This window comes from Neomonachus schauinslandi, chromosome 10, assembly GCF_002201575.2.
Source record: "Neomonachus schauinslandi chromosome 10, ASM220157v2, whole genome shotgun sequence".
In the NCBI taxonomy this organism is placed as follows: Eukaryota; Metazoa; Chordata; class Mammalia; order Carnivora; family Phocidae; genus Neomonachus; species Neomonachus schauinslandi.
The window spans coordinates 54,963,183-54,986,485 of record NC_058412.1 but is presented as its reverse complement, the minus strand read 5'-3'; the positions used below and the strand labels follow the sequence as shown (position 1 = coordinate 54,986,485).

At 42.3% G+C, this 23,303-nt stretch overlaps 1 protein-coding gene across 6 annotated transcripts in view; it reads left to right on the top strand.

The window, feature by feature from the left end:
* MEIS1 (Meis homeobox 1) overlaps window positions 1-23,303 on the top strand; it is a 133,500-nt gene that overhangs the window by 18,852 nt on the left and 91,345 nt on the right. For all 6 annotated transcript variants that reach the window (XM_021699079.1, XM_021699081.2, XM_021699080.2 and 3 more), the window contains one exon: window positions 10,004-10,115. In XM_021699079.1, the coding sequence (XP_021554754.1) occupies window positions 10,004-10,115 (112 nt within the window). The remainder of the gene's footprint in view (window positions 1-10,003; window positions 10,116-23,303) is intronic.

Genomic DNA, 23,303 nt, shown 5'->3' with positions numbered 1-23,303 from the left:
TGCTAAGGATACAATGTTTTCTGCATTATCGGGATGTTCTTTTTGCTAGGATGGTTGCCTAGAAAATTTGTGGTTTGAAGTTGTTTTATATAAGACACTTTTGCATTTATTTTATCTTAATTTGTTTGCAGACTGAGGAGCACTGAATACTGAGTTTCAAATGTAAAATAAAACATTGGGAAGCAAGCAGTCTTACAAAAGGGATTTTATAACATCAGATAATACTGGCATATAATTTACGGATTCTTCTGTCACTCCTAAATAGAAATGAGAGAAAATAATCTGAATTTCAGCAGAAAGCTCTCAGAGGATAAATAAGGAGTATGGTTTGAAATATTTACATACAAATATTTGGAGATGCAGTGGTGCCGGTTGGATTAGAGTGTTTGTTTGTTTAAACATTTTAATTCTGAATTACAGTTCACAGGTATTTCAGGAGTAGAAGTATATAGAATCATTAGTCATTTAATATAAGGGTTTACTTTTATTAATTGCATGCCAGCCAGAATAAAATGGCACAGGAAAAGGAGAGATTATTGAAACATAAATAACTATTTTTACTAAGATTCCTGGTGTAATAAGGCTTTATTGTCTCTTCCGTTCATGAGATTTTTCTCCGCAGCAGACTGCTTAGTAGAATTTGAACATTCAGGGCACCCGAATAATTTCTAAATTACTCATCTACTTCCCAGTTATGAGGTTTGGGTAAAACTGCTTGTTATCCCTTGGTAATAGTCTCCCTTTGGTAGTAATTATTCTTTTCCCATGTTCTTGCTGGAGGGTACCCTGCCCCGTGCAAGAATCTGTGTTATCTTCCGAGATCACGGTGGGATCACCATGAGATGCTGCTAACCTCAGTCCTCGACATAGACACATTGGGCCGCAGGTATCAGTGCTGGGTGGATTTCAGGAGGAAAGCTTTTGGAATATTTCGGGTGGTGTTTTATATCTGTAGACATTTTCCTCAGCCTTGTCGATTTCATTTTTTAATGTCCTGGATGAATTAATTCCACTCTGCAGGTCAGGAACAACCTGAGTTGTCAGAGTTGAGTCCTAAAAGATATCAGGCTGTGAAAGTCAGATCTTAAGGAGCACAGGGAAGGTGACCCAGCGTGCTGGGTCTGGCCTCTTAAGGCCACTGCCTTCACACCTGCCACCGCGACCAGCCCTGGAGCCTGGGGAGGGGAGAGAGGCACGGACATTGGCAGGAGAGCAGGCAAAATATTTAAGGGCAGGTAGATTTTAAAGACGCATCTGACTGCCAAACTCCTTTAAATTTCATCGCAACATAATTAAAAACATTAAAGTTATTCCGTTCCACATTCTTTTGCTTTCTTCCTCATGCCCACGATGTGTGTAGGTTGCTTGTGTATGGGAGTGGTGAGTGTGCACTTGTGCATCTCCCCACGTCTGAACCTGAGGCTTCGGGGATTCCTGGCGCTCGTACAATCACCTGATACAAAACTTTTCATTTAAAGATGAAATTACTCCTTGGAGAATTTTCACCAAAGGCAAAAACACAAAAATTCTTCTCCTCCTCTCTACATGCCTCATTACACGGAGATAGGGGATTCAGTGCTTGAAAAATTACAATTTTTGTAGGTTTTATTTGTGGTACATGAGAAGTGGGAAATCTAGAACTCAATTTAATGGACACTGTCTCTGCTTTCACAAACTACCCGCACTACCATTGTACAATCATATATATCTAAATAAATAAACTCATATATATATTTAAAGCAATGCATCAGAGTTGCTAAGTTTTAGGAAGTTTTCAGAAACCTACCTTATTGGATGCTGAATTAGACACCCTCATGCCATGTGTGAAGATACCGGCTGGCTCCAATGTGGTGAGGACCGTAACTAAGGAATAATTGGATAATTATTGAGATGTGTTTCTAGATTAAAAGTTCACAATGGCAAATATGGTAGGGCTGGAAAAGGAAGTGTAGTGTCTTGGTGAGAGCCGTGGATTCTGAGTGGGGGTGCTGGATTTCCATGGTCTCGCCCCTAATTTACCATCTGCCCTGAGTCACCAAAATTAGCTGTCGGGCCTCTGTTAAGTGGGTTAGTAATAAGCACATTTTATCGTGGCATGAAAAAGGGGTTCAACAAGAACCCTGGCAGGCCTACAGACTTGGCAAAGGAGGAGTGGGGGCGGGGAGAGGGAAGGAAATGAGAAAAAGGAGGAGAGTCGAAGGAGAAAGTCGGAAGAAGTGTGTGAGGGAGATAATCTTGTGAAGAGTGGGCCTCCCTGCAGCTGGTGTGGGCCACCCTGAGGGACACCTCAGGCCACCGCCAGTCTTCACCCAGCACAACACTCACCTCCCTGACTTTATCATCTTTCAGCAGGATAGAGTGTGGACTTAGAAAAGGTTTCACTTCCAGACCTTTCCCAAGCACATTTTAATGTGGCCCCTGAATCCTCAGCCTGTGTGCACACTCTAAGTATTAATCTGTGAGCTTCTGGTATTTAAAAATATCTAAAAGCTTAAAGGGTAACAGGACAGTTTCACTGTGTTAAAACAAAATGCACTGCCCAAACTTGTCATGCTTAAATGAATTTGCTTAATGATTTCCAGGGATTTTTTTTTGAAGATCTGTGTAAAGAATTTTATACTTTTAATCTGAATGACCCAAATTTGAAGTTGGATAAGCATGGCCTCAAAGCAGTATGTTTTGAGAACAGGGTTTACCCAGGGCTCTAGCAAAGTGTGGGTGCTATTTGGTGGTTGATTGAGTTGAATGCTTAGACTGTACGTTTGGGTTATCCAGTGGATGCAAATGGGGGCCACCAAGATTTTTAAATAAGACTTTTAGCCTACCAGATTTCAAATAACTCATAAATAAAGAAATCCTAGGACTTCCAATTTCTCAACTTCAAGTATACCTTGGTAAACGTGTATCCCTTTTTATAGCAGTACCTGGACCCCTTCTCTCCTCCTCTCTCTGTGTATGGATCTCTCTGGTCCCTTTTTCTCCCATGGCATCATTGATTGGGAGACATATAAGGCATCATTTCCACTGAAGTTCTGTGCCTTTAAAGGTCCTGAGAGACACTGTTGAGACAGAAGTGGAAAGTCTAGGGGAGGGGACTAATTAGATGTTGCCACCCTGGCTGTGTGTGAGACGGTGGCCATCAGCGACCCCGTCTGCCATGGCTCAGGGACAAGGGGAGTGTGAACGTCTCTACGGACTGTGCAGGTGTGGGAACGTGAGTATGTGTGTGCAGGAGCATCATGCACATTGGTGTGTTCTCCGCGTGGACTGGCGACTCCCCTGGTCTGGAGGGACTGCGTTGTTCATTTGGGGAGACGAGCCAGCTCTTTCAGATCACTAGAGATCATTTGCTAAAGAGACCCTGGTGGTTTGAAAAAGTAAATGTACTTCCCAAAGAGGAAACCGCCTATGGATAGGTGCAGACCAACTTCACATTTTTAACCTTGTGATTATTTCATCAATTTCTACATAGCTGCTAGCTGACCTCTTCAGAATCAAGATCACCAGACTCTCATTTATCTACCTTTTTGAATGAGACTGGTAGGGTAGAAATTTTTGAAGAACAAAACCCCACTATTTTTGGGCTGGGAAAAAAAAAAATGATTCTGGCATCATGCTGATGTGATAAACGACCAAGTGAGAAAATATGTCAAAGTGCTTTGTATACTGTAAAGCAATTTATAAATATTAGGCATCAAATCAAACCTGATGGGGTGGGGAGGAGCAAACCACCTGTAAAATCATGTTATCTGAAGGTGAAAATAAGATCAGTGTGCATTCCCTGAGCACACACCAGCTGGGAGATAGCCCAAGGCATACCAAACTGACACTAAGTCAGCTCAGGTTAGCTATTCTTTCCAGAAGGTCTGTAAACTGAATACACCTGTATGTAGATATTTCAGGTTTGACTCGGTCAACCTATGTCGTTACATTACAAACTTTAGTAGCTGTCATTTGTTGAGTGCTTGCTGCATGCCTGGAAATATGCATATGTTATGCCTACAGAGGATTATTATTATTTTTTAATTGAAAGGTGATTGACAGAGGAGTCTTTTTTGGTCCCCATTTATGGATTAGGATATCAAGAGTTAGGGAGGATGTGACTTGTCTAAAACCATGTAAGAGACCTTACATGGCTACCCTCAAATTTCCTTTCTTTTGACCGTGTTATACTGCAACTGAGTATTTATATGTATAATATATATAATATATATTAAATATATATTAAAAGATCTTTATATGTTATATATTACATATATGTAATATAGATTATATATGTTTATGTATAAAATATATAAGTACATATTAAAATATTTTATTTCTTTGAAGGGGGAGGGGCAGAGGGAGAGGGAGAGAGAGAATCTCAAGCAGGCTGCACACAGAACAGCGAGCCCAATGCGGGGCTCGATCCCACAACCCCGAGATCATGACCTGAGCCAAAATCGAGTTGGACGCTTAACCAACTGAGCCACCCAGGCACCCCTAATATATATATGTATATATATTTATGGTGGTGTGTGTTTGTGTGAATGCAAGTGTATGAGATGTTTTTAAATTATACAGATCTTTTTCAGTTGTTTTATGATATTTAATATTGGAGATCACAGTATCAGATGACAGTTTAACACAGAAACCCTCTACATATCATTTAAGTTATTCATTTTTTCATTCAGAAATATATTTGCATTTAATGTGTTACAGACAATTTCCTGGGATGGAGGGCATAAAAATAAATAAAATACAGTTCAGGACTTCAAAACATTTATAGTGTAGAATTCTACAGGTCATCATAAAACAATATGGGAGTGAAATGATAGAAGTGTGCATGAGGTGCTTTGTGTGCATCCTGGGGCAAGTGTGTGTTTGTGTGTGTGTATCAGGGAAGGCTTTCTGGGGGAGGTGTTATCTGAGCTGTAACTTAATTAGCAAGTAGGAAGTTATTAGGGGCTGGGGCCGGACGGAGTGGTGGTGGGAGAGGATGACGATTAGTCTGGAGGGACCCGGAGAACATATCTGTCAGAAATCACATGCTGGAGCACAAGGAACAGGTTGAGGAATGGTTCTCAAGGGGTGGACTAAGGGCTTACTCTGTGAGGGCTAAGGACCCCAGATTATAGTATTCTATAGGCAGTACAGCCGTTCATTCATTCCACAAACATTTCCTGAGCGCCAGCCAAGTGCTAGGCACTGAACTTGATAGGCAGATGCAATGGCAAGCAAAACTGACCAATTCCTGTCCTCAATTCTAGTGGAATTGAACTGGGAAGTGATTGGACTCAACTCTTTAAAGCTGGGAAGGCCTGAACAAGACCAGCAATCACTAGGTGAAAAATGAGAGATTTATTTGTGAACTATTTAGGGGTAAAAGTGAACAAGACTTGATGACTGATTGGATGTCTGGGGGAGGGGGGAGGTAGGTGTCATGGATGGTCCTCAGGTTTATACCATGGATAGATGGGGTTATACCTATTGGGATCAATAACAAGGAAGAATGAGTAGGACGTTGGTCAGAAGACGAAGAGTTTAGCTTTGGACTTGTTGAGTGAGGTGAACATCTTTGTATGGAGAGGGTTTAGCAGGTAGTTGGGCATACAAGTCTAAAGACAAAAGAAAAGATCCAGAGACACAAATTTCGTGGCATATGGGTGAGAACTCAAATTACGGTAGTGAAAGGAACTTCTAATGAAAACATGGAAAGTGATATGAGGACCAGAAGTTATGCCCCAAATTAAGTCATAGATGGAAAAAGGACGCAAAAGATGGAGAGAGGAAAAGTTACCAATGGATAACTTTATTCAAGAGGAAGGATAGTTTGGGAAGTTGCAGTTCATCTGTTGGAATATTGGTGGAACAGTAAATGATGAATGATTCAGGTTAGTTCCTTAAGCCTTGACTGAGTGCTGAGCATGCACCATACATTGTGCTGAGCCAAGAAAGAACAAGACAGGGAAGATCCAGATATTATCCTTGCCCTGGAGGAGCCTGTGGTCAAGGAGGTCATTGCCTCTATTTGACTACCAGATACCAGTATAATTGCCTTATAAGTAAAAAATACCATTCGACGAATCTTAGCATAGCATCATTAAAAAAACCCTTATTTTCTTCTTTTTTTTTTTTTTAAAGATTTTATTTATTTGACAGAGAGAGATACAGCGAACGAGGGAACACAAGCAGGGAGAGTGGGAGAGGGAGAAGCAGGCTTCCCGCGGAGCAGGGAGTCCGATGCGGGGCTCAATCCCAGGACCCTGGGACCATGACCTGAGCCGAAGGCAGACGCTTAACGACTGAGCCACCCAGGCGCCCCCCAAAAACCCTTATTTTCAAGCATTCTTGAGAAATGATAGAAGGCATGGGAGTGTTCAAGCCACTGAAGAGAGAAAACATGGGGAGAATCATATGCTTGCTCCACATATTTAAAATGGCTGTCTTTTGGGGCTCCACAACTAGACAAAATGTGAGTGGAAATTAGAGGGAAATGAAACCCGTTTGTATGTTATATATTTGTATATTGACCAAGATCTTCCTGATGGAGCAAAGCCTCTCACTGGCTGCCTGCATTTATGACAAAAGAAATAATGTCTGGAGGACCATCGGGCTCTCAGTATCAGGTTAAAGTGTTGACTCCATGATCTTGAAGGTCTCTCCAGCCCTGGCTTTTCCATCTAGCCCTGTGAGTGTCTCCTAGAGCAGTGGTTCTCAGACTTTTAAAGAATCACATGCCCCTTTGACAATCTGATGAAAAGTTATGGACACTCTCCCCAGGGGAGGAAAATGCAAGTATGTCCATAAACACAGTTATTGCTAAAACAAGCCCCCCCCCCCGCCACCGCCCCAAGTCTTTAGGAGGTCTCTGGACTTCAGCTTAGGACCTGTTGTCTTAATGGATTTCCAGTAGATGAGAACATAGGCATCGCTTACTCTGAAATTATATACATTGAAGAAAAGAAGCCTCTTTGGGACTTAATTTAGAACCATGACTATGGTTTGCTATACATCTAATGCAATGCATCATTGATTTTATTCTGTCAGCTTTACTTTACAAGTGGCCCTAAGCAACTCACAACTTCACAGATGTATGTACATAATCGTATGCACATATTTTATTTTAAAAATAATAATGATGCTGTTTGGCGTAACCACAGAGAGTCACAGAGATATGTTATTGTAACTGAGATTCTCGGGTAGATGGATTTTGGGGGAGTTCTTTCTGATTAGGGCTGTCTTACATATTTATGCCAGAAGAGTTCATGAGCTATTTCTGATACTTAGGCTTTAATCATGCTTAATGAACTGAACTAAACATAATTCTTGTTCTGTTTTGGTAACCTTGTGGATTTCTCCTAATGCTCAGTTTTGTATGACTATACCGTTCTTGAAATGCTAATACGCAAAATGCTAATTCAAGAGAGGACCACAAAAGTTAGATTTCATTTCAGAGAAGGGCATTCAGTATTCACAGGCCTCTCTGGAAGAGCAAGGCTGTGAGAAGAGTGATATTAGGTGGAAAATATTGGCTCCTTCCTTTGGTGAACACACAAATTTAAACATATAGGTTGCACAAAATTTGGATAAACTGAGGTGGAATCCAACATTTCTTGCATGAATGCCTGTATAATGTGGCGATAGCTGTGAGAAAAGAGGAGCCCGGCATCTAAGACCCAACACAATGAAAATGCAATGAATCGGAATGCCTCACAGATCATAGCGGAATCAGAATTTCCAGCAAGGAAAATCTTTTCATGGTGAATTAAGTGGTGGATGAAGAAAAATGGTGATGAAAAAAGGTAGGCACAGATCACAAACACTGGGCTCAGGGCTCACTGCTGAAGATTTAAGAACCTTAGCTAAAGCTATGCAGAATAGAATGTGGAAAATTGAATTTACTAAACAATTAAGCATTGAATTAATCTACATCCTGCACAGTAGAAAAGTGGGGGAGGGAGCAGAGCAGAGCTGAATAAATCAAGTGGAGCTCATTAAAAGATAGTGAATATATCAGGTCTGTTGTAGCATAAAGGAGGACAGTTTCCTGTATAACATGGAATAATTCTTGGGTTCTAAGTCACCTTTCTGGAGTCCTAGTCTTAATCAGATTAACAAACATGCTTCTGATGAGGTTATTCTGTTGCTCTGTATTTTAGCTTGTTATCAGTAGCTTTTCTATTAATTATGAGTCAGATCACCAGTCAACAATAGTAGTGAGGGACAACATAAATAAAATGAGAGAGCCCAGGAGATGTCACTTGCAGGATCTCATGCATCCTGAAACTCCCACGGGTTCCTGCAGCCTCCCACATGCCTTGCCGGTCTTTTGTTCAATTACAGTTAATGCAATACTTTGCCATTTTCTCCTTCTAATTATATTTTCAAGTGGGATTTGTAGCACATAGAAAAACATCCTTTTACATGTCGAGGCACCGGGGTTTTGTGCCTGGCATTGTCTGTCCCCTGGGTGCTGTACCATTCTTTCTGCAGAGCTCTGAATAAACAAGTCCCCCTTTTAGAGCTGCAGTTGTACAAACTGAAAATTTATGCATTAACTGTTTGCATTCTGAGCATGTGTTCCAGATTACGTCTTCCAGCATTCTTCTGACATGCTGCAGAATGCGTGTTTGTCAAAAGCTCTTCTCTGACAGCGCACATATCTTTCAACCCCAGCATCAGCGGATCAATTAGCACCGTTTTTGAGAATATGCATAACGGTTGAGTCAGACATACAAGTGGTGGCTCTTTCTGCGACTTTATTTCATGGGGGGGGAGGGGCGCGTTAATCTTCCGGCCAAGATTCTAGGGTAGGTGGCAGGCAGGCATCCTTTTCAGGAACAGGGACTCTTCCTTTGATTCTTACACAACACGCCTCTTAGATGGGATCTTCCCTTTTCTCTCCCCGGGTGTCAGAGGCATTTTGATCTCCTCAGCCTTTCTTATCTTCTCTGGGACACGAAAATACTTCTCAAGACATAAGCAGAGAGCACTCTGATTTTGCTAGGCACATTTAAAACGTTGGGAGGGTCAGTAAACTTTACTACTACACGGCCATGAACCGGGACATCCCCTGACCGAAACGAGGTAGGCATATTTTACACACAAGATCATCTTGCCTTGCCACTAATAATCTTGAAGACAAATACCACTTCTCAGCCAAGAACCAGCTTTCTCTTCTGCATCATTCCTACTGTGCAGGATGACCAGTGACTCATAAGGCTGTTTTTGAAAGCTAGCACTAAAAGCTAATTAAAATCTTTTCTGGTGATAAAGGGAGATTTGGGAGAAGTGTTGCCATGATTGTTTTCCCCAAGAACTTAATTTACTGCCAGTTTTTCCTATCTGAATGTTACTTTCAAATGCACCCAGTGATAAGAAGCAACATCTGTTTTCCGTTCAATAGTACAAGAAGGCTCGGCATGGGGCTGAGTGTACACAGTCCATGTGAATCTATTGTTATTCTCATTCCTTTTTTGTCCCTGTGCCTGGTCCATTTGCCATGTACCATCCGGCAAACAGCTGACACATACTAGCTATTATGGACCCCGGCCTAATTGTGAGGTCTTAAAAGCTCTGCCATGTCTGTCTTGTAGGATGAATCAGAGGCCTCTCTAAACCGCAGTGCTATAGACCACGGCTCCCATTTTGCATTTTCAGAGTAGTAGCAGACTGTTGTGCAAGAGGGTTTGTCGATGTTAAAAATATAGTCGGAATCAAGTGGCAGCGTTCCCCACCCCCACCCCCACTTCTTGGCCTGGAATGTTTTTGTTTTCCTTGGTCATAAAGCATACAATTACTTATAGAATAACTATTTGTAGATATTATTTTAGCTCAGAAGCAGAAATTGGCAAATTTTCGATGTGCCAATGTAGCTCCGAGCTGGTTTGTGAAGGGGAACGGGGAAGATGTCTTGGCTGTCTGTCCTGGCCTTCCACGGCTTCGTCCTTGTATGATGGGATCGCAGCGGACCAGTGTTAACAGACCACTCGATTTGGATTTCTGATTTGTGCCCCCACAGCCCTCTTGGAACAGAGATCACGATGACACGGCATCGACTCGTTCGGGAGGAACCCCAGGCCCTTCCAGCGGTGGCCACACATCACACAGTGGGGATAACAGCAGTGAGCAAGGTAGGAGAGGTGTTCTCATTCTCTTGTGCTACTTGTGTCATTTTTAAGGGTTGACAAATCAGAAATGTCTAGTTAGTTCCTATTTATGCAGTTTTCCCTAGGACATAAACCTCTTAGAGTAGGAGAGTTAGCTTCTCTTATTTTATTCTCCGGACCCTTTCTTCTTCTGTGCCATCCCAGCTGCCTAACTGCCTGTCACCTGGCCACCTCCATAAAACAGGGTCGGTGAATTGACTGAGGGCAAGATTAGAGGAGATTAGAAGTTCAAATGTGTGTAAAGAGCATGTCCACTAATACCCTGCGATACAAATAAAAGGTATTATTATTACTTGCCCTAAGAGGCTTCTCAAGAGATCATTAAGAAACATCTTCCAAGATTCCAAGTCAGTGATGTCTTCAGATGCTTAGAAGGCAGTGGGCCTTTTAGGAACTCATGCAGGGCTTCCCTCTCCACTGGGTTGAAGCCATTTTTTCTGGATTTACTTATCCGAATCTCTTAAGTGCTCGACTTGATCGCAAAGTCAGACTACAGGGACTTAGGAAGAAATGAAAAGAAGCCAGATCAATTGAGCTCGTATTGTTCCTTGAATGCACATACCTGTGTGCGTATTTGGGTGTCCATGGATGTGCACGTCCGACCGTGACTAGTAGGAAAGAAAGTTTTAACATAAAGTTAATCTTCAGCAAAAAGGTGAATGAGTATTCAGATGTCTTGTACTGCCTTCGGTGAGACCCACTGCAGTGGAATTTTGTGTTCAATTAGCGCAACCAAAGCTTTTAAGAGTGTATTCTCTGAGTATAAAAAGACGGCTTTATTGAAGTTGACTCTGAGCCCACAGTAGGTGCATACTTTAAAATCTGGTTTGATGATCATGTTTCATTGGATTGCCATTAGACAACAAAAGAATTTTGTTTTCTCACATACATTGGGCTGGACCAATTAGAATTGCAAAGTCTAAAATGAATTTGACATCATTAATTTGAAAACAAAACCAGGGAAGTTCTTTTTTTTTTTTTTTTTTTTAAGGCACGTGTATGCTACTTGAACTGGGAATAGCTTCTTCACATAGAATTTTAAGCATCTGAGATATTTTATTGTTCAAAGAAAAGTTGCTGACTTCACCACAACTCTAAGTGTAGTAAAAATGGAGCCCAGGATAGTAGACCAGTTCAGAGCTGAGGCAGAAACATGTAACCTCTGACCTCTGACTTTTACTGGAAAATGATATGCAGCATAAATCCATGGGGCCTTTTGTCTTTCAAGTGTGTGGATGTGTATGTGATGGTGTTGCTGCTCACGGGGCTGGGGCTAAGGTGATGTCGGCACTTTCAATATGAAGCCCTATTTTCAACTTCTTCCATGAGTTTTCAAAAAGGTGTAAAAGGAATCTAAGTTCTTCTTCCTGTACTCCAAAATTGCTACATGAGGTCATAGCCTCTTGTTTTGTTTCTTTTTCTTTTAAATTTTTTGCTTTAAAATATATATATATCGTCTAGGAACAGGCAGATAGCTTAGCTGCTGCTTTGAAGGCTTGCAAACTGCTGAAATGTACTTGAATTTAAAGTTGTAGCATATACGCTTTCTCAAACATAATCTGATAAAAGGATTTTGAGAGGGCAAAGGCCCTGTCCCAGTTCTTCCCCCGTGACCCATCATAACAAGGAATGAGGAATTTTGCATGTTTCCTTTTCCTTCAACAGGTGTTCTCCAAAGGCCAATTTAATAATGAATTTGATTGTAACCAGGAGACATGTATCTTTCACATTACCTGAGTTTTCTACTTACATTGTTTCTCTTTTGTATTTTTTCATATAAGATCACCACCTAGTTCTGTTTTTGTTTTTTTTAAGAATTTTCACATAAATGATATCATTTGAATGAGCTCAGTTGAACCTTTCTAAAACAATCCTGGCCCCATTTGACAGAAGAGGAAAATAAGGTACGGATGCGCTGAGCACTTCGGGGAGGTCCCGGTGCAGCATCAGACCCCAAATTTCAGTTTCCTGATTATTTGTCTAAGATTCTTCTCCTCATGCCCTCTTTCCCGGCTCTCCACTAAAGAACTAAGCCAACGACTCCCACCGTGATCCAAAAGAAGCTTTCTGTGTAGACTTCCCTCCCCCAACCCTTCTGCATCCCCCCCCCCACCCAGCACCTTGAGAGCTGGGGTGCAGGGGGCCCTCCTTTGGTCTTACCTGCCCTTCTCTGTGGCTTCTCGTGGGCAGTGTGCTTTCTCCCCTACTAAAGGCAGAATGATGCCTGCGAGTGTTGCCGCCATTATGTCCGTGCATTTCCATGCCAACCGTGACCCTTCTAAACCTGTTTTCATCCCTGAGACCTGTGGAGCTGGGTCTTTGTGCAGCCTTTGGATTAACTGTGCACAGTGGCTTTTCCATGTTTGCCCTGCCTGCCTTTTCTGGCAGCATAGACATGTAAGCTGTGCCAGCATTTGGCCCATAGTGCGTGTCCTAAATAGTTATTTACACAGTTTGAGTCCATTTTAGTCAACTGGATAAATAACAGCCCTCTTCAAAAGATTTATAAATCCATAAATATGTCTTTATACATACCCAATAGACAGAAATAACTCAATCTGTCGAGAACATATCCAAAGAGGTGTTTCCCCTACAGACAGGAGTAATACATATTTTAAAACTTTCTCTACTGTATTGTTTGTACTGTGTTTCTTTTTCCTCATTCCTTTTCATTTTTCACCACTTCATTATGGCACCTGTGGTACACACACACAAAAAAAAAAGAAAGAAAGAAATCCCTAGGCTCTAGTCCTCTGTTAAATAACCTTATCTGTGCATGACGTAGGCATACAACAGGCTGTGTCTCAACCGAGTCCTGTTCTTTTGGACTTTCAAATTAAAAAAAAAAAAAAAAGTCATTCAGGAAATGTGTAATGTTCTGACAGATTTCAAAATACAGTGACAATTCCTAGTTAGCCTTCCAGCAATTTGGGGGATTTTGAGTGCCTGATGACTTGCCAAATTAGCGGCTGTTGTGATTGATGGAATAGTTTTAGTCCAAATTTTTACCTAAGCATAAAAATATAAAACAGAAAATCCAATGCTGGGCATTCTAAAAAGAGTATATGCAAGATACATAATTAAGAAGATGCTAAAGATTATTCTTCTTCAGGGATTTAATGTTTATTCATGATTTACATCATACATCGTTCCCCCAACTCAAATTGTTTATCATGGTAACTTTTCCTATGGCATCTACTTTCATTTAATATTAACACTTGTGGCCGTTTGCAGGAAATTGATTCTTTAATAGTGACGCTCCTTTAAGTTGGCATTGAAAAGGAAGGCCTGACATCTGTATTCGGTTGGGGGTTCTGCAGCTGCTGTTGCAACATTGATTCTGTGTAGTCCTTAACTTCCTCAAAGCACTTCCAAAGCTATGAGATTGAATCCCGATTTTATCCCTGTCTATTATTTGCCCCTTTCCCATTTCAGAAGAGAAAAAAGTAAGCTCAGAAACACTGAAGAAACTCTTGGAGTCAGCTCTAGGATCTTGTCTCTTGGCTTTGCTTTGTAACTACTTTCGGATGGGGTGTTCTCACGAACCCAGGCAGAGTCTCATAAATAAGATGAGGTACACATTGGCAGATACGTGACCCTTTCGTGTGTCTTTTTTATCCTACCATGTACGGCTGCCCTACTGACCAGATCCAGGGTCTACTCTAGGAAGCAGGTGGCTTGGAGCCAGAGAACACCAAGCACATCTGGTGCCTTTCCCCACCGTATTTGAACTCTTTCCCAGGAGGGTTGCTGCAGTCACTCTACGACTCACAAGCAGCTTTAGCGATGACTGACCGCAGTTTACGTTTGGGCACGTCTTCCTTTTTTTTTGTTTTTGTTTTTGTTTTTGGTTCAACGTCAAGAGAGATGAGTATATGATAGTAATAAAATAAAACAATAACATATTAAGGGCTGTCAGTCAGTGTAGGTATTTCCCTCCCTCACTGTGTGACGATCACATAGGTTTAGAGAGGCTAGGAGACTTGCCCAGAGTCACATATGGGTCCGTAGTAGAGTCAGGACCCGAACCCATACGGTGTGACTCCAGAGCCAAGCTCCTAACACCTGTGTCCTCCAGGGCTTTCGTGTGGTGAGGAATGGAAAACAGATCGCTGATGGACACTCCTTCTGTTACCAAGTTGGGGTCTCTTCTTCCTGTGTCTGTACGGGGCCTGGCTCTGCCTCTGTAAGGGTGAGGGAGCCGGGAATAGGCCAGAATCCACGTTAGCCTCAGGGGGGGTTATACTCCGCTGGGGAGTGAGAATCTGGTTTCTTGTGTTTGGTAGAATGATTGAGATGTTTACAGAGGAGCATGATGATTGATATGATTAATTTGCATCGAGAGCCTGTATCATTTTGCTCATTCCAAGATTTGTTGAATTGAGAATAGGAGCATAAAAAACAAACAAGGCCCTTTCTCTTGCAGAGCACTTCCTACTTAAAGCTCGTCTCATTTTCCTCTTTTGTGAGGAAAAAGAAAAAGTATTATTTCGATGTGGAAATTTGATGTGAAACATGGCAACTCTAAAGGGCTTTAATGATTGCTGAAGCCTCTAAAACCCACTTCTGAACTTCTCCTTTTGGGGCCAGGACTCAGTTCAACAATAGTATCTTTGCATGTTTCTTTAAAGAGGAACAATTGAAAAGCACTGCTATTTCTTTATACTAATGTGTCAATAGTTGCAATGCCTCCCAGTGTCCCCTCCACCCCCCCCCACCCCCCGCCCAGCTTTTGTCAGAGTTCAGGCAACCTATAGGCGGAAGGCAATCCCATTTGTTATTGAAGGGAATGTGAAGGCAGTTGTTTCAAGCTTGCAGGCCAGCAGGCAGAGCCGGCTGGGAGGGGGCGGGGAGCAGGGAGAGGGGCAGCAGGGAAGGGCCACGTTACGTTCCAGATGACTAAGCAACGATTTATATACCAGCTCGCCTTTTTACATGAAGAAGAAAAGTAATAACAGCCCAAAGCCGGGCATTTGAAACAGTCAGCTGTCCGATGAATAATGGGATAGGTGGGAAGGAGTGCTCTGATTGGATGTCTTAATGAGCACATTTCTCGCAGAGTTTGGGCTGCAGTTCCCCTTGACCTTTGCCCTTTATTGACCAAACTGACACTTCATTTTTCACATACTTCCAATTATGGCTCGGCTTAAGTGTTGCCCTCCCTCCTTTATTTCTTTCCTATGGACAACTTGAGAGTGGTTGAGGCCACAGAAGATATTTTAATTTGAAAAACTACTGCAGCAACTCACGTTTGGGATATAATCTGTAATCTGCAGTTTTTCAGATGAAAACACAAAGTGAACGCTGCTTGTTTAGAAACAGTTTTCTTTGCCATTTTTTTTTTTTAATCCCAACTGATTTTTAAAACAGTGTTTATAATAACCTCAGTACCCTGTGAATCAAAAAAATGTTTGTTTGGGTTTTTTTCATTCCATTTGTCTGCTGGTCAGGGTACCTTGAATGATTTCTATTTGTTCACACTCCTTAAGTCTTAGACTTCTGCGGGGACTTCTTATTAGAAGTCACCATTTCAATGGTGTCCTAATGCTTTTTGACTAATACGCTTCAGAGAGAAAAGTAAAATATAATTGCGACTGCAGGCCTTTGCCCTCAGACCACTGCAGCCCCGTGTGTTACTTTAGTTACATTTCATGTCGGTCTGCAGTTAAAGAGTGGCCTTGGCATGCAGTGGCAGGCAGAAGAGGAAAATGATTTCCTGATGGGAAAAGTCAGGTGTAAAAAAGAAAGGGGAAGTTATTATACTCAGCAAATCCCTGTTATCAAAAGGTCCATATCATTAACTTATCAAACATGTTGAACAAGATGGATAGACAGAGAACTGTTTTCCCCATGCTATATATTCACCTTTCCTTTTATTGACTCATCAAATGCGAGGAACTGTTTTCTGTTCCCCATTTTCTTGCCTTCTAGCATCGTGAAAGCACGTCATCTTAAAACAAAGAAAAATAACTTTGTCATCTAAAAAGTAGTAACTGTGTATTTAGGGGGCACGCACTTGGCTATGAGGGTTTTCACAGAGAGTGCATCTTCTGACTGTTAGGCAATATCGCTGGCAAGCTGGAGGTCAGTGTTTTTCATCTTAAGCAACTGAAAAATGCATTTGAAATTATTTACTCCCAAATATATTTCCCTCCGACACAGAAGTATTTGTTTCAAAAGTGCATGAAGTGTTACCTACTTTATTATGTAGGCCTCTGGCATATCCATAGCATAATTTTACTATAATATGGTAATAAAAGAATATGTAAAAGGCAGACAAGGGTTCTGTCTTTTTCTGTAAGGTGACCTCTGTTACCAAGTAACTGCTTTACTTATGAGCTTATTAAAAACTCAAAAAATGAGCTTTTCATACTTCACAGGCATTGATGTGAAAATGAGCTGTCCTGTGAGTAGTTTTCTTGATCATTTTTAGAACAATTGATTAGCCAAAGAGCTCCTGTCATTAGTTGACATTGACTGATAGCAATTTGTCACGAGCTCTGAAGGTCAGCTAGACAGTTGGAGTTTCAGCCTGCCTTTGATTGACCTTTACTGATTCCATCCTCATGTGATTGGCTTTGAATATGTCTGACCCTCGATTGGAAGAGACAGGGCATTCATCAACAGGGTCATTTCTTATATTTTCTGTTGATTGCTCGTTTTTATTTATGTGTGAACTCCTGGTCTGGAAATCTTATCAAATTTATACTCTAATTTTTGAACCTTAAAAGGTATGGTCCTTGTTAAGCATGGCCTTAAAACCACAGTTCTGTTTTCCCCTTGATTTGCAGTGTGATAGTGGACTCTGTGAGTGGTGTAGACTTGGCTGCTGACACTGACACTTGTCACCTGTGCAGATACTGGAGTTTTGGGGCATGTGATGGATGCGTGCAGGTCACATGGAATTTTGTTGTTGTTGCTGTTGTGGTTGTCTCTTAAGAAATGCCAGCTCCGGATGACTTGTAGAAGTTCTGAAATTATACCCCAATTCTCGGACTTTCCTAGAATTAATTACACTGGCCTCTCAAGAGTCACGTGATAGTTTTAAATAAAAAATGAGTAAAGAACTATATGAATAGTGATGTTATGTCAAGTCATCATTTGGCTCTGCAGCCAGGAAGTATGAAAACTTTTTAAAAAGGTATCTTCTCGGTTTCCCTCAGCCTCCTGTAAGTTAGAGAAAGCCTCTAATAGCATTAGCTTTTTGGTGAGAGTGGAATAGATTTTCTCTTGCGGTGGACTCAGAGTTAGTTGTTTGTAATGCTCCGTTCTTTTCTTTCCGGAACTGTAAAGTGTTTTCCCCAACTGCATCACATATAGAAGAACATACTCCACTCTTGTGTAATAACATGGGTTTTATTGCCTCGTGTTAATAATAAAAATGATGATCCGAGCTTTAAAAACCCAGATCCTAATGTGTCATTATTTAATTATTTAATGCAGTTTCTAACGAAGGCCTTTCTTTTGTCTAATTCTCTCTCCCTTTCCCTTCTTGATTCCGCATTGGGTTTTAAGCTATAAACAATAACTTGTTTTTCAGGTCAGCCTTCCTAGGCATTCCAGGGTTGCCACACAGCCTGCCTGGCACAGCTGAACCCGTGTTTCGGTTGCTACCCGAGAAAATAAACCAGGGGAGAACCCATCGTCCTGGGTGGTGGATTCTTCACTCCATGTCATTGTGGGCAAGGCAGAAGTGAGGAAGTTAATTTTAGGGAAGTATCCATTTAATGTAGCCCAAGGAGATAAAAAGAGTTTAGAATTGTAATTGCTTTTGTGGATGAGCCAAAATATTATCAAGAGTTCCATTTAAGGGGGGAAATGTAAATTTATTCATTCTGGTCAAGTTGTCAAAAATGAATTAAGCGTTTACCGTATGGCAGGTGCTCCGTATGAGGCTCTAAGAATGAGTAGGGCATAGTATTTGCCCTCAGGAAGTTTGTGTGTGCTACCACGAGCATCAAGCATATGTTAAGTGGACTATTCTCTAAATACTGAATATTCTTAGGGAGCTGTGAGTGTATTTATTTCACAACATGCCAGTGACCCAGACACGGTGAACTCTGTGATCAGGGCTGTTGGCTGAAAGACAGGGTGAGGGATATTTGGCCTAGCTGGCAGAGGGACACCTCCCCCTTGGTCCTCTGACTGCCGTAGAGGTTCAGCATCTGGTGGGCCCTGTGAGATCAACGTTGATCCCTAGCCCACTCTCGGGAACTCGGTTCAGCCCTCTTACGTAGCCATGTGGCCACTCAGGGCCTCTGCTGCCTGAACCACTGGGGCCACCATCGCTTTCTCCACCGTTAGTCATCTGGCTGTGGACTCTTCCTCATCCTTTTCAGGGAGCTCTGACATTTTGGGGGAGAGGGGATGCCTTTGGCCATCTGGCAAGGTCAATGGATGCCTTGTCAGTGTAATATTTTTATTAATGCATAAAATAAAACACATCGGACTACAAGAAAAACTAATTATATTGAAATTCAGCTATCAGAATGTTTTAAAAAACAAATTGTGATACAATGATATAGGGCTTTGTTAAATATGTATTAAATAACAAGGTCTAGCAGTGATTCTATCGTCTACCACATTTTTGAAATAGTGATGAATGTAAATGATGTTTTAAGATGTTTGTAACAACTATATCGTTGTATGTAAATATGATTTCCTTTGGTGACAAAGTCACAGGTTCTGCTAATGGTTCTGTGGTTTGTTACTTACCTAGATATGCACTGGAAAGAAGTGCTAATTTCAGTTAGAGGTTAGTGAGAATAAAATGTAAATCTTTCCACTTTCAAGTAGGAAGATCTTCTGAATTCTAACCCTGGGCCCCCTAGGTGGGGAGGGCCTATGTAGCCCAAGTTAAAAACTTCTGAACTTAATTTAAGTGTAATCTGAAGGAAGTATCCTGTGAATTCTCAGATTGGGGGAAGTCACCCTCTTCTGTGTTGTTATGGTATCCTGTGTCTTACCCTTTATCATATACTGAAGTGAACCATTCATGTATCAGCCTCCCCAGGATGCTTCCTGGGAAGGGACTATGTCTTCTTCATCTTTAAATCTCCTGTGCCCAGAATAGTTATGGGCACATGGCCATGGGTGGGTAATTATTTATTCAAGAGGATTGGGAACACTCTCATGCTTTCAAACTGTGATTAAACTACATTCTCTCAGCACTGATTTCTTCTGGGTGCCAGATGGCTAATGACATGGCAATCTCAGTCAAAATGTAAATAGACACTGAGGTCTTACCTGTCCTGACTCTCAGAGATCCATTTTAACAGAAGCACTCAAGAAAAGACTCAACGGGTAGTCCTTTCAGAATTGGTGGTAGACGGGTTTGGGGATGTACCTTAAATCATGCCGCCCACATGATTGCCTGCTCTACCTGCACCTACTCTTGGGCACCATGCTGTGGCCTGGAACAGGCTTCTAGCAGAGGATGGGTGGGGACTGGCAGCAACATTTTGGGATCTTTTAAGGGACCTTACGGTAAGGTGAATGATGAATGCTGAGACAGGACCCTGTGTTACCCTGGGAGGATGCTTTTATATCTGCTGTTCCCAGCAGCAGACATGATTCCATCCCGTGGGATGTGATAGTCCGCTCTGCTCCTGAATCTATCTCCTTCCTCCATGAATGCTAGTGCTAATTAAGGATAGTGGTAGAGGTTTTGGCTGTTGGCCTAGCAAAAACTAACCCAAACAGTAAATTTATGCCAAGCATTTTCCTTAAAAAGAGGTAGGCGTTGTCTACCTCTTACATTGATTGGTCCCAGAAGTGTAGTTGGTAAGTTGGGTTTTGCTCAAGTGTCTGGCTCTGTGGATTAGTTCAGTCTTGCAGATAATTTTCCATAATTACTTAACCTAAAAGCATTCTGTTTGATTAGTACAATTAGCTTTGGCTTTCCCCCATTTACCAATATCAACCCGTATGCATTCCCTCCTAGACACAGCTCATCTTATTTCCTAACAAAGGGTGAAAGAGGTAGGATTTTCTTTTAGTTCTTTTTTTTTTTTTTAAAGATTTTATTTATTTATTTGAGAGAGAGAGGGAGCGAGCACGTGAGCACAAGTGGGGGGTAGGGGGAGAGGCAGAGGGAGAAGCAGACTTCCCGCTGAGCAGGGAGCCCAGTGAGGGTCTCGATCCTGGTCCTGGCTGGGATCATGACCTGAGCCGAAGGCAGACGCTTAACCAACTGAGCCACCCAGGCGCCCCATCTTTCACTTCTTTCCACATCAGGAGAAAAAAAGAATATGAACATACCTAGAAAATCTTAAATTTTCTTCAAATTTGTATATTTTTAAGGAAGGGGGAATTGAGGAATGAATGTAGAAAATACTGAACTTACTTGTTGCTAGATTATTAACATTCAATCAATGCTATCTCTTGAAAAATTTCATTTCTCTGAGTTTGAATCTTTCCTTGAGTGCCCCTCTGACAGCAAGACAGATAGCACCTTAATACCTTTTAAATTTTGATACTTTAGGAGAAGAGTATATATCTTAATTTTACAATGTACTCATATATTCTCTCCTTCATTCTAAGAAAGGGTTTAAGGAAATTAACAAAAGTATAGAGTATACAATAGGATAAAAATCAGGATGTGGAGAAATGAGAACCAAAAGAAAACAAACAAGAGGCCAGCCATAAGGGCAGTACAGAACAAGACGAATTGTAAAAGATGGTGTACAGTTGCTAGAGGTAGTCAGTTTGGCTCTGAGCTACCTAGCGGCCAAAATGAAGAGTGAAATATAATTAGTTACAAGATTTACAGAGTCCACGGAAGTTGTCTGGAAGAATCCCTTTGACTGGTGTGAAGACTGGAGGGAGGTTCTCGCACATGTCCACACCCGGGGAATCCGGTGGGTTGGCTCCTCTTGCACTTGCCTCAGCCCCCGGCCCCATGCTGCAGATGCAGCCACTGCCGGATAAATATTTGGTTGACTCGATTGACTAGATGGATGCCTGGATTCATATTCAGCCCAATCTTCCTTTAACTTCATGGCACCTAACCGAGTCTCGATTTCCATGGTTGAAAGAGATGGCAGCCTTTCTTCATCTGAGGCCGGGGTGCCGGTTGTTTCGTGATGCCTTTCCCCCTCTCCTGTCTCCTTCCTCTGACCATTTTATGGTGCGCCAGCTCCATTTCCCAGTCTTTTCTCCCCATCCCTGGGGCCAGTGATGCAGGTGAGAATGCTCTTGTCGTTCTGGTTATTGTCCCCTGAAACAGGGTTAAGGGCCCCTGAGAGATTCATTGAGCGGTGAAGAACTGGGGTGCCATCTTGGGAAGATTCAGGTGCCACACTCTTTAAAAATGGACGTTCTGAGGGGAGGCAATTTCAGCCTATACAATCAGAGGGGGCTGTGCGTTATGAATATTTGGTTCACCACATCCCAGCACCAAGAGCATCCCCTTACATGAAAGGAATACATTTAGTGCAAATAAAAAATATTGCATGATACTGTGAATTTAAAGCTTCTGAGAGGAATATTCTCAAAGATAATGAAGGAAAGACAGAAATAGCACCATTCCCTAACTTAATGAGTATTCACTGAATGTCTGCTATGTACCAGCCCAGTGCTAAATGTGAGAATTCAGAGTGAAGAGGCTGTTCCTGGAACCGAGAAGTTGACTGACGGTCCAGCGGCCGGGCAGGCAGTTCACATATAGTAGGTTAAGGCTGGTGACTGAGTAGGCCCAGTGTGCTTTGGAAGTAGAGGAATTGCCCCTAACAAACTGGCAAAGAGGAATCAAGTACTTGGCAGAGGTGTGGCCTCTCCCTGTCCTTACTCCATCACAACACCCTTTCTCATGGAGCGGGAATGGGACTCGGATGTGGTCCCTCTCCACATGGCACTCCCATCTCCAGAGCTGGCCCTAGCAGCAATCTGCTTTCTATTCCCAGTCTTCCAGCTAGCTCTCCCAAGGGGGTGCGTCTGTGATGGGAACTTGGGGCAGGTGAAGTAGAAGGACATGTGAGGCAAAGAAATTAGTTGGTGTGAAGGTGAGGAAGAAAATGAAAGCATGACCCTTGGAGGCTTTGTGTGTGCTTCAGCAGGAGTGGAGAACAGGGTGTGGGAGAGGAAAGTCTGAGGGGAAGGCCAGAGGCAGCTGGGACCAGACTGTGAAGGATCCTATCTGTCGTCCCAAGGAATTGGGAGTTTGCTTGGGAGGCCTTGGGGAGTCATGGCAGAGCTGTGTGAAGGAGGAACAGATGCAAAGGAAGGCTGGGGTCACGCTGCAGTTATTCTGAAATGTTGAGGACGTGACAAGGCAGAGCGAAGGCACTGGAGAGGAGAGCTTTGGAGAAGGAGACTGGACCAGACCAAGAGACTGAGGGGATGCCAGGGGTGGTGGGTTTGGAACGGTCTGGGTTGATGCCAGGGTCTCAGAATACTGCTGCCTACACCGCAGGTCCCGTCTGGAGGACTCACTGTTTTCTGAAGTGTAACTTCACCTCTCCAGATATGGGGACAATATGGCTGGCCATTGCTGCCTTTGGCTTTTTCCTCATACCGTGGCTGGGCAGAAGCAACACTTTTCCTACCCCTTCCTGAGGGTCACCCACGGAAGTCCGGCCACCACTCTCTCTCTGCTCACTGCTTTCCTTCGGGGAGGGCCCTGGCTCCATGGGGACCAGGGGGCTGGGTGGAAAGGAAGAGGCCAGCTAAGCTATCATGGGAATTCCATGACTCATTTCATCAGTTTACTGCTCTGAAAATGAGGTGACTTCCCCCTTTGCTTGACAGCTGATTGATGAACATTTCCTGAGTATTTGCAGAGTAGATGTTTTGTTACATGGGCCTTGGTGTTCATGGACTCCCACTGGATTCTCATCCTCGTGTGCTTCAGCCCCTTCTCCTTCCCAGGCTGCTAATGTTTCTGTTTAAGTAGAATCTTCAAATCACCTGCCCAAGACTTAAGAGACTCCAGGGCTGGAAATAGTATGCTCTTGGGCTGCTGATATAACTCTGGCTACATTTACTTTTTGCCAGAATACTAGAAAGTGAAGGATAATTTTTTATACTGAAACAGTATTTGTTTAGACTAACAACATTGTCACCTGGTACTTAGTATGTCTACGTTGAAAGTTGTCCTTAAAATTAGTGTACTTCATTTTGTGTGTCTAGAATTTTTTTGTTCATTTTCAGTTT